The sequence below is a fragment of the Enhydra lutris genome, unplaced genomic scaffold, assembly GCF_002288905.1.
Source record: "Enhydra lutris kenyoni isolate GAN:26980312 unplaced genomic scaffold, ASM228890v2 scaffoldscaffold9, whole genome shotgun sequence".
Classification (NCBI taxonomy): Eukaryota; Metazoa; Chordata; class Mammalia; order Carnivora; family Mustelidae; genus Enhydra; species Enhydra lutris.
This window is the reverse complement of record NW_019154093.1, coordinates 71384149-71396212: the sequence shown is the minus strand read 5'-3', so window position 1 is coordinate 71396212 and position 12064 is coordinate 71384149. Positions and strand designations below refer to the sequence as shown.

Below are 12064 nucleotides of genomic sequence, written 5' to 3'. Positions count from 1 at the left end.
AGGCACCCTATTTGTCCTATTTTGTTTGGAGAATTTCATGCTTGGTTATAATCTCGTTGGTGCAGAAATAAGGTCCCTATGATGTCTTTGTCCATAGCATTTAAAGATAAATTAAGCACTGAGGCTGACAATGAATGAAGAACACACAAGTCTTTGATTCCTTCAGTGGCTTTTGGGAAATTTTGTGGGATCTCATCCACTCAGGCCTCATGGGGAAGAGAAGACTGACAGATACCTACTTGTCAGAGGTTGGAACTGGAGAAAAATCTGAGTAAACTGGTTGTCAAAATATAACTTTGAAAAAAAGATTTCATCGACCTTAATAAATTATACCTTGGTTTCATTTTTATCCTTTATTATAGTTTTTGGTCTTTCTCTTTTATTCATAGAAATCCCCAAAAAGAAACCAAACATTTTGAAAGTCTTATCAACACTTTTGGTTTTTTTATGCCTTTCAAAATTTTATTTCTAAAGATCTAACCCAGTCATCTTTGATAAGATTTATTGTGTGCTCAGGGAATATTGGTAGACACCCCAGGGTCACTGGCTGTAAACTCACTAGGATTATTCTAGTGTTGGCAAGCCCAGTCATTTGCACTGTCCATCTGTGATATTTTCAGCATGCCAGGTATCACTGAAATTTCCATCTATAGACTTTGATTGAAAAAAACTAAGCACTTGTTTTTCAAATCTTTGTCCTTGCCTAGAATGCCTCCTTTGTCTTCTTATAGAAGTTCCATTTGGTTCACAAGGCCCATTTACTTAACAAATATTTATTGAATACCTAATTTGTGCCAGATAATGTTTTAGGCAATGGATAGATAGTTGTGAATGATGGAGACAAGATTCCTATACGCACAAATCTTACATTATGAGAAGGACACTGAAGAAGTAAACAACTGAATTTTAGATCACAAAGTGAAAATGCTACCTGTGGTGAAGAGGACTATTTTCATTATGGTAGTCAAGGAAATGTCAGTCTGATGTGACATTTAAGCAGAGAACTGAAAGAAGGGGAGAAAGAGTGAAATATATAGTCTAAGGAAAGGATGTTCCAAGTGGAGAGTACATCAGCTGGAATCTTGACATGCATGAGAATCACAAAGATCCAGTTCCATGCCTCCATTTTCAATGAGAAGCTCTGATTTCCCCATCTTGCAATGACAAAACTATTATTATCATACTTGTCTGTGTGATTCATTCCACATTGAACCTATGTTGTGTTACAATACTCATTGCCTTTGAAAAATTGAGATGCTTGCTTTCCTCTTAAGACTCAGTCAGCTATCCAGGATCTATAAAGAACTTCTCAAACTCAACACAAACAAAACAGATAATCATGTCAAAAAATGGGCAGAAGACATGAACAGACACTTCTCCAATGAAGACATGCAAATGGCTATCAGACACATGAAAAAATGTTCATCATCACTAGCCATCATGGAGATTCAAATTAAAACCACATTGAGATACAACCACATTGAGAGTTAGAATGGCCAAAATTAGCAAGACAGGAAACAACGTGTGTTGGAGAGGATGTGGAGAAAGGGGAATCCTCTTACACTGTTGGTGGGAATGCAAGTTGGTGCAGCCACTTTGGAGAACAGTGTGGAGATTTCTTAAGAAATTAAAAATAGAGCTTCCCTATGACCCTGCCATTGCACTACTGGGTATTTACCCCAAAGATACAGATGTAGTGAAAAGAAGGGCCATCTGTACCCCAATGTTCATAGCAGCAATGGCCATGGTCGCCAAACTGTGGAAAGAACCAAGATGCCCTTCAATGGACAAATGGATAAGGAAGATGTGGTCCATATACACTACAGAGTGTTATGCCTCCATCAGAAAGGATGAATACCCAACTTTTGTAGCAACATGGACGGGACTGGAGGAGATTATGCTGAGTGAAGTAAGTCAAGCAGAGAGAGTCAAGTATCTTATGGTTTCACTTATTTGTGGAGCATAATAAATAGCATGGAGGACATGGGGAGATGGAGAGGAGAAGGGAGTTGAGGGAAATTGGAAGGGGAGGTGAACCATGAGAGACTATGGACTCTGAAAAACAATCTGAGGGTTTTGAAGGGCAGAGGGTGGGAGGTTTGGGGAACCAGGTGGTGGGTTTTATGGAGGGCACGTATTACATGGAGCACTGGGTGTGGTACATAAACAATGAATTCTGTTACACTGAAAAGAAATTAAAAAAAAAAAAAAAAGACTCAGTCAGCCCAGGACTTTGTCCTGTGTTTCTTGATATGCTGATACCAAACATAGTAGCCTCATGCAACAAGCAATCAATATAGACCCATGATCAGAATCTGTTGTAGTGATTTGTGCTATTGTCAAGTCTTCAAGAAACATATTAACTCTTTACTAAAGATAGAGTTGTCTAGAGGATTGAAGTTCTGGCTATTTAAAAAATATATTTAATAAATATATATTGGTTTTGAAAAAACAAGCAAAACCTAAAAATACGCTGTTTAGGGATATATACATATATGGTAAAATTATGTATATAATTATATACATAACATTATTCATATAAACCAGTTTGGTTCTGTTAGGTTTGAGATGCCTGTTATATCTACGTGTAGATGACAATTAGGCAGTTGTACATATGAATCTGAAATGCAGGAGAGATGTCAGGTGTAACAATATAAATTTGGGAATCATCAGCATATGAATGGTATACAATTTATAGTAATGGACTGGATAAGCTGAGCTTACCTAATGAGAGAATAGAAAAAGAGAAAGGTAAGTAAAATTTGTAGTAGTAAAGAATTGCAAACCACTGTTTATCAATAGAAAATTCATTTGATTAATTATGGATTATGTATACCATACATTTTCATATTGCTATTAATAAGTTATAGATGCATACATTGACTTCAGGGGACATTTAATGTATGTATTTTAACCCCCCAAAACAGTTTTCAGAGTAACATGTATAATATGTCTACATATTTATTTTTTTATTTTATTGTTTTAAAGATTTTATTTATTTGACAGAGATTGTCTACATATTTTTTTTTTAAATCTCATTTATCCCTTCCTTTGTGTAAACTCCAAATGCAAGTGGAGTAGGGGATGAAACACGTTGAAATTGTACTTTGATTTGCCTTCATTTTTTTTTTTTTAAAGACTTTACTTATTTTTTGAGGGAGAGAGCCGAGGGGTGGAGGGAAAGGGAAAAGCAGACTCCCAGATCAGCAGGGAGCCCAACGTGGGGCTCGATCCCAGGACCCTGAGATCATGACCTGAGCCAAAGGCAGATGCTTAACTGGCTGAGCCACCCAGGCGCCCCTACATATTTATTAAGAAAAACTTACATAAATGGGTATATAAGAAGATGTAATAGAAAGATACATTCTAAACTGTGGGGAATAGGAGATTAACTTCTTCCTTCTACACATTTATTATATTTATACTTTTACTCATGAAGCTTTTAAAAGACTAAGGAAAAAGGGACATAAACAAAACTGAGTGTCTGTAACTACTTAACTACTTAGAATGTAAAAGAATCTCCAGAAGGATATTTATGATAGTAACCACATCCTACTAGTGCTCCATTATTCCCTGTGTATTACTTTTCATCCTTCTTGTATATCTGCTCTCCCCGTACTTTTAACTTTTCTTAACTGGTAATCCTGAGCTGGGGCACTGTCTTTAGGCTGTGAAAACTACCATGCCCACCCAGAAGAGCTGGGACATGCCTAGAAATTTACGTCTCCCTAGAGGAAGGCATTAACCAATGTCTGAGAGGTGAGAAGTTATGAATGTCCCAGGTATCTTGCTCCATCACTGGGGACATTCTGGGATGTGATTTGCACTGTCTCCAGAGCATCTCTGTAAGACTGAGCCAAAGTTCCCTTTCTTAGGATTTGGTTTAATAACACACTCTAGACTCATCTCCTTCTTTTACTAATTCTGCTTCCCAGCTGCCCTTCTGGCTTCTTCTGGGAACACTTTTTGATAAACACTTTAATATGTATTCTTGTCTCAAGGTCTGCTTATGGGGATCCTGGCCTAAGACAATGACCCACATATTTTAAGTGACTGTAGATGAAATCTTAACTCCTGAGAGCCCAGGGATCATAGATAGGATAGTGTACTAGGTTAGATGTTGGGAATTTAGGAGATGAGTCCCAAGCTCTGTCGCTTATTCTCCATGTGGTCTTAGGCAATTCACCAAACTCCATGCCTTTGTTTTCTCATCTGTATGATGGGATTGATAACAGAACTACTTCAGAAAGCTATTTCAAAGAGTAAGTAAGATAAAGTACTTAAAATGCATATAGCACATTAGGTACTCAATAATGGTTTAAAAATTAATGAGAATGTTTTACATAAGTATCAGGACTCTCTCTATGTATGCTGAGGCATGTCTAACAAAAGGAGGGGTTTACTTTAAGTGAAATTATAATAGATATGGAACTTTTCTTAGGATGAAAGAACATTATTTTATTATGTATAACTGATGTGAGGTAAACAAAGTTAATACATCATTGATTTTAATGAGACTTTGCACAGTTTGATTAATATACCATTATTGCATGAAAACATTTTACATGCTGAGAAGTAGTAGCTGGTGCATTTGAATATCATTTGGTATAAAGTTTCAGCATATGCTGTTTTCACTGTATGTCTCTATGCATGCATTATTATCTGGTATAAAATAAATCAGATAATGAATCAAAAAAAGAAAAGTGATATCTCCCTGACAACTATATCACATATTTTAGCATTGAACAATATATCATTTTGATGTCTTCAGTAACATCATTATGGGAATGGTGCAATGACCACATCGTTTTTTGGTCTAGTTTTACTTTTAAGAACCTTAACTGATTGCTTAGAGTAATTCAGCTGTTCTCTTATCTATTTAAGAACTTACTATGCTGAAGCCAATTTTTCTTGGGCCTAGTACCATGGAATTACTTTATACATGAACCAATTTTATAATAATGTCTGGGCTCTATAAAATCCCCCTGACTGGGGTTCAAGCAAAGCTAGCTAATACTAAATTGTATTTATTGCAAACAACACATTTCCTGTTAGTTTCAAATTTTATTTTGTATTAAAATCCCCTTGCAATTTCTGTCATTCTATGTTTTTCCTTAATTATTCTGACTAAAGTAAACTCTCAGTTATTCAGGGATGGTGTAATCTATAGATTTTCCAAATCCTCTCTTTTTAGTTGTCTTTTACTGTACATTCTTAACCATTTAAATGTTTCCTATTCTTATAACTAACGAGATGATAAATGATAGTAGAGTGAGAAGTTCATATTAAAATAAGCAGTTTGTTATTTTTATAGAAATTCCTGGTAAAGAGTGTGATTCCAATGGATGCATAAAATGAATGTTTTAACCATTTGTGGCTCTTAATCCATTCTCCACCACCGTTTATAATTTAAAGTTAGAATTCTACACTTTGTTCTTAAATATGATAATTTTATCAAGAGCAAAACTGCAAGAGGTTTCTTGTTTGTTTGTTTTTAAAGGTCTACTGTCATCCCATTCCATTATTGAACTGCACATAGCTTGAGATAATGGAGGTTGGAGGCTTTGTTCACAAATTTGAAAGAATTAAGGAGTTCTGAAATAGAACAGTCTGAACAGTTCTGAAATAGAACAGTTTAGAAATTAAGCTGAAATGAGAGGTTAAGGACAAATATCAAAATAAGCAGTAGTTTGTAACCAATCAAAATACTCTTAGTTATGTTCTGAGCCCATTACTTAAAAAAAAATTTTACCCTAAGGATTTGGAGATGTGGGCAAAATGTGTGTATGGGGATTTTAATCTTCACTTAATGTTTTCTCTCACTAACTTCATGTCTCTTTGGCTGACCCCAAGATATTTTTTATGTTGCCCTTGGACTCTGGAGAAACACCCCCATCCCCAATTCCAATATCCAACCATCTTCTGAACATTCAACTATTTTCCTTTCACTCTATACACTTCAGGATTTCTATTATCCTTTCCTGTTGATCTTTTCTGGTGACCAAAATAATACAATAAGTAGATTCATACTGAAGGATGGTTATGGCCACCTGTAAACCTCCCCATCTCCATTCCATTTTCCTTTTAAGAAAATTTGCATTAAAGAGAAAAGAGCTGTAAACCCAATGGAGTTCTGAATTCCTTTAATTTCTGGAAGTTGAAAAAAGGACAGCACGTTCTGCTGTCATGCATGTTTCTGTAAACAAATAAATTCAAATGATATTGATAAATAAAGGAACAAGGTCAGAACATAACATGGATATTGGTTGGTTTATGCATACTACCAGGCAACAGCCACCGAACAGAAAGTACACTGACACACTTGAATGGAACTAGTCAAAAAGAAATGTATTACACCCTATGTTCTTTGTCTTGGAACTGTTTGGCCACATGCTCTAGGTCTTGAATGTTTATTAAACTTCCACTCCATTTTTGTACATTTTGCTTTGTCTCAGGAACTCTTCCTTTTGCTCTTTTGTCAAGCTGTCTTATTTACTGCAGTGTTTATTAGAATTAACATCTTTTTAAAATTCCTACTGTTTTTTATTGGTATTCGTCGTACTCCTGGTTAAAGTTTTGGTTGTCCACCCAACAAATTTTCTGTTACTTTTTGTGCACAATATTGCAGAATGTGAGATGATTTTCACAAATGTGTACATCGTGTGATCCCAAGAATGCTTGTTAAGCACTTGAAAAAGCATGGGGAAGATTAACTTCCATTCCACCTTCTTTTTCATGCAGGGCACAGCCTGGAGAAAGAAGGAATGTTTTCCTTCCCCACAGCTCTCTGTATTTTAAAATGTCTGTTATAAGTGATTTTTATTTATTTATTTTTAAAAAGATTTTATTTGACCGAGAGAAAGAGAAAAAGAGCGCAAGCAGGAGTGGGGGAAGAGAGAGAGGGAGAAGCAGACTTCTTCGGGAGCAGGGAGGAGCAGGGAGCCTGACATGGGCCTCTCAACCCCAGGACCCTGGGATCATGACCTCAACTGAAAGATGCTTAACCTGCTAAGTCACCCAGATACCCCATATAAGTGATTGTTTTTAGAGTTAAAAAGGTAGCTACTTGATCAACTGAAATCTTCATCAGTCTTTATTCCAAGTTATTATTAGAAATAATGTTGAGTAATCATCAAAGCTGCCAAAGAAGCACAATTCCAGTGTTACTGGTCATGTCTTTTTATTAAAATTTTGTTTTTAGTGAAGTCCAGATTTTTTGTTTCAAATGTCTTATCCTATAGGCATATAGAATATTTTGAGATATAGTCTCATTAATTGTCTTCCTCCTTACCGTCACATTTTTCTCTGAGGATCTCATAATCTTTGTGATGATAAGTTAACACTTTTGTACTTGAGAGGAATTTTAAGGTTAGATTCTCACCCTTGCTCCAGCAGAGGTGAGATTTAGTTGAATGTCTTTCTAGGCTAAAGAATGTATGCAAACTACTGATGTAGATAACTTTAACCCCCTACTGTATCACAATTGAGGGTAGCATTTGCTTATCATAAGACAATTGTTAGATAGTTGTTTATTAAATTAAATGAGTGAACACTTGTTTCATTGGATGCCACTACCTATAGCCAAAATGGCAGTTCATCTACTTCTGTTACTTCAGTGAGCATTGTGTTCTGGGGGCCTCAGAAAGAATGCCACACTTGATTAGCCCTGTTGGGGAAATGGGTACATGGTGTATTTTATGAGTACCTAGTAATGTCAGTTTTGAAATCTTATATACTGAAGGGTGGCTCTTTGAGACCTATGAGATATATCTCCTTTGAAATTTTTTTAAACTAAGAGGTTGGGGATAGGAATTGAGATATTTGTGTTCAGCTGTCAAGAATTAGTTACATAACCTTAGGGAAATCCTTCAATATCTGTGTCAGTCTTCTTTCCAGTATATAAAGGGAAGGTAATTACTTGCTGTTCTTAACACCTACATCCCAAGCATCCCAAGTAGCCCATTATTGTTGATGTATTTTCCTTTTTGGTTTATTCTATGAACACATCTACTTGGAAGCAAAAACCATGTTTTATTGTTTTGTATACTAAGTGCTTATCACAATGACTGTTTTCTGGTATACTCAATAAAATATCCACTGGTCCAGTGAATTAATGTAAATATTTGGAAAGTTTCACAGTGCTAAATAAATGTAAGATGTGTGAAGAAAGCAGGTAGTACTTCATTATGTTTTTCCCTCCTTAGGGCTGACAGTTCTTCCTGTGGTCCAAATGACCCAGGCAATCAATACCAGCTCACACAGATAATGGACAGTGCCCGTTTACTTGAGCATGTCATGCTCTCATCCTTCTGGAAGTGTTGTCACTCCAAAGGGTTTGGATCATCTGGTGTCCAGTCATACGCAGCTGTGCTGATACTGCCAAACAAACCTGCAAGAAAATCAGAATGTTGAATATTTATTCTGTAGCACATTTTACATGTGGCCAAATGCTTCAGGTTTGCATATTAGTTTTCTGTAATTACAACAGCTAGGAATCACTGAGATTTTATTGTGTACCAGGCACTATGTGCTCACAGTATTAACTACACATATTAACTATATTCCCGGCATTACATGTATTACATATCTATGGAGCAGGTATGATTGTTATACTGTTTGCATGAGAGCACTGGAGAAAAGCAGAGGTTAAGTATTTTGCCCAAGGTCACATGGTTATAGTGGTGGAGCCTAGGTTCCATCAGGATCTATCTAGCTTAAGTCCTGATTTAGCTATATGCTATGCTGTCTCTTGACTCACTGCTTTAGCAGCTATATTTTTATAACTCATTTTTCTTTTGGGAAACAGTAACAAGAATATTAAAGCTCACTTTGCCTAAATATGAAATACTTTTTGCTTCTATAGTTCCTCTAAGTTTTAACTGGTGCTATCTTTGCATGCTTATACTGATAACAAGAGCTCTATAATATGCACATTGTTATATTTTTAAAAAAATGTGATTGAGGGGAATGCTTTTGTCTGCCCACACAGCAAAGGGATTCTTAAAGGAAGTTAAAAAAATATCAGAAATCTACCCAAAACCATACACTAAAATTCTAAATAAATAAATATATAGTTGACCCTAAAAAAAAAGAGGACCTATTTTATACCTCCAGCTTAAATCAGGCCTACCTTGCTATGACTGCACCATTTATATAGACTGTTAACTATCAAAATGGTGACAACAGTTGCTGTTATTGCTTGGATCTTGTAAAGTCATTGATTTTTTATGTTTCCCTTCATAATGGAAGATCTCATGTGTTAACACCAAACTTTAGCAAATTGGTTATAATACTTTGGTACTTTTAATACGCAATGAATAAAGGAGAAAACTCATTACGGTAAACAAAACTAAGTTGGATCACTTCAAAAACCACTTTTTCACACCTGTTTTCTATTAGGATACAAAAGCTACCAGTATGAAGAGAAAACATACATTAAGCATAAAATTACCCTGAAGCTATATTCTGAAGGGTTGTAACACTTTTCTTAAGAACTGGCAATATTCAAAAGGCAAAAGCATTATAAGTCACAGTACACAAGACTTCTTCATCTATAAAAATAGAATGCCAATGTTTTATTTGCCACAGGGATAAGGAGGGAAACATCCGTGAAATAAATTTGATAACATGACTCACACTTCATTACAAATGATTTTCCGAAATTCACAACTTTCACATTTGGCTGAGCTAAAAAGAAGAAGGAAAAAAAAAACACTAAAAAGGAAATTTCACTTGATGTAAGTAGGCCAGATCACATGATCTCTCTAAATGAGAGTTTAAATGAGTGCACTTCTCTAGCTGGGGAAATACTTTCCTTAATTTAGAGTGCCTAAACAATTTACCCAATATGATGAACAAATCCTTGGGTTGGGTTCAGAAAACCTTCTATCAGCTGGTTTAATAAAAATCACACAAAACTATTATGTAACATAAAAAGTTCCTTGGTTAAATCTTAATAGTAAAGACAATAATAAAAAAAACCCATACTACTTCACTTTCAGATGTTTTTCTCCTAAATGTACCTTTTACATTTGGGGGGGGGGTATGCTGCACAATTATATATAGCCTATTTTATTCAGTGGAGAAATGTGTTCAACTTTAGCACCCTATGATAGTAAGTTAAGAACAGGGTTATTCAAACTGCTTCCTCACTTTTCTCCCTCTCATTACCAGAAGCGAAGTTTATTTAAAAAACAACGAGGAAGACTGAAGCCTAGAGGCACCTAGAGAAAGAGGGAATTTAGAGAATAATAGAATATGGCTCTGGAGAGATACTTAAGTCCTACTGGAAATTTATGGAATCTAACTATAAACCCTTTTATCCTCTCCCTGGCTTTTTAGGTGTGAGGTGTTAGGGATGTGCATGAGCCTTCATAAACTGAAATATTCTTCTAAAGTGTGTTTGCTTTCTATCCGGGGAATAAAAGAAATAGAAATACAAGTGCTTGGTACCACATGCTTTTGAGACTTAAAGCCCATTAATAAACAAGCTGTTTCCATCCTTGGGGGCATCGGGATTCATTTTCTAAATAAATTTCGCCAGAAGAATCTCCTCGAAGGGAGACTGAAGTCATTCTCCCTCCCCAGGAGCCATGAGGAAAAAGGGAGACAGAAGATATTGCCCCCTACTTGCACGTGGAATCTCCCTTTCTCCTCCGACCCCCCTCCGCCTCTACCACGCAGGTCTGGCCGCCTCGGAAGGTAGCTGGGAGAAAAGGCAACCCTCAGTCCTCCATGGCAAAGTCTTTGGTCTTTTCCTCCTGGTCTCCCACTTTGTAGCGCAGCAGCACGCGCAGGAGACGGTGGTTATCCCGGGAGGGCAGCAGCGTGATCTCTCCGGAAATGTCCGTATCTTGTTCCACTTGCACAGGCTCGTTCAGGTAGAGGAGTGCCTGCTTCCAGTGCGTGACCGGGTGAAAAGGCGAGGTGGACAGCACCAGGGGTTTCTCCGAGTCCCCTCCGGGGAAGGTCACCTGGAACCAGATGGCAAAGCCATGCATGGGCGCTGAGCCATAGCAACTGAAGCGGAAGCGCCCGCCCACCCCAGCCTCCAGCTCATGCTCCAGGCCGGTGCGGGCCAGCTCCAGCTGAGCAAAGCACTGCGGCCGAGCCAGCACGTCCTCCCCGGACAAACCCTGCACCACGATCTCCGAGTGGCCCATAAGGCAGCGCGTGGCGAAGCTCTCCAAGCAGCTCATGTCCACACCGTAGAGCTGCTTCACCTGACTCCAGAAGCCCAGGCGCAACTCAAGCATCTGGTCGCTGATGGGCGCCACGAAGAGCTCGGCGGAAGCCGGCAGGAGAAGACCGCCCTCCTTCAGCCACTTGGTCCGCGCGTAGAGCACAGAGCTCAGCATAGACTCGTGCAAGAGTCCGTAGCCCATCCACTCGCTCACGATGGCATCCACCTGCTCCGGCAACTCCACCGTCTCCACCGGCCCCGGCAGTACGTGCACCCGGTCCTCCAGCCCGTTGAGCCGCACCACCTCCCGGGCCTGTTGCCAGATGGCGCTGGCCTCCACCGCGTACACGCGCCGGGCCCCGGCCTGTACACAGAAGATGCTAAGAATGCCGGTGCCCGCGCCCACGTCCAGCACAGTCTTGCCCCTCAGTCCTGCCCAGTTCCGCAGGATGCCCAAGCGGTAGGCATCAGTCCGGACACGGTCCGCAATCATCTCCTCGTGGACCGATATGTCTGAATAGCACTCATAGTACAGCTGGTCCCGCTCCCTCCTAGCCCTCCGGGGTCGCAGCAGAGCCGCCTCCTGCTCTCCGCCATCTTCCTCTTCAGTTCCCTCCCCTCCTTCGCCGCCGCCCCCCGACTCAAGCTTTCTTTTCTTGGGCAGCGACATCTTGGCGGCTCCGACCGGCTCCCAGCGGGCTTTGCGCGGCTCCGCGCGCACTCCAGGAGGCGGGAGCTTCTGGGACTTGTAGTGCCTGCTCGTACCTTCCACTTCCTGGGAGGTCGCCGGGCGGGTGCCTGCCGGAAGCTTCAGAGCTCTACACAACTCTGCTTCTCTGAGGTTTTGGATTCCCTTTCGCACCCACCACACCCAAATTCTGT

At 39.0% G+C, this 12064-nt stretch overlaps 1 protein-coding gene across 1 annotated transcript; it reads right to left on the bottom strand.

Moving 5' to 3' along the window:
* Positions 1–9545: 9545 nt before the first annotated feature.
* LOC111143227 (protein arginine methyltransferase 6) lies at positions 9546–11855 on the bottom strand. The gene has a single exon (XM_022496802.1). The coding sequence runs from the start codon at positions 11850–11852 to the stop codon at positions 10725–10727; it is 1128 nt and encodes a 375-aa protein (XP_022352510.1). The 5' UTR covers positions 11853–11855; the 3' UTR covers positions 9546–10724.
* Positions 11856–12064: the final 209 nt, after the last annotated feature.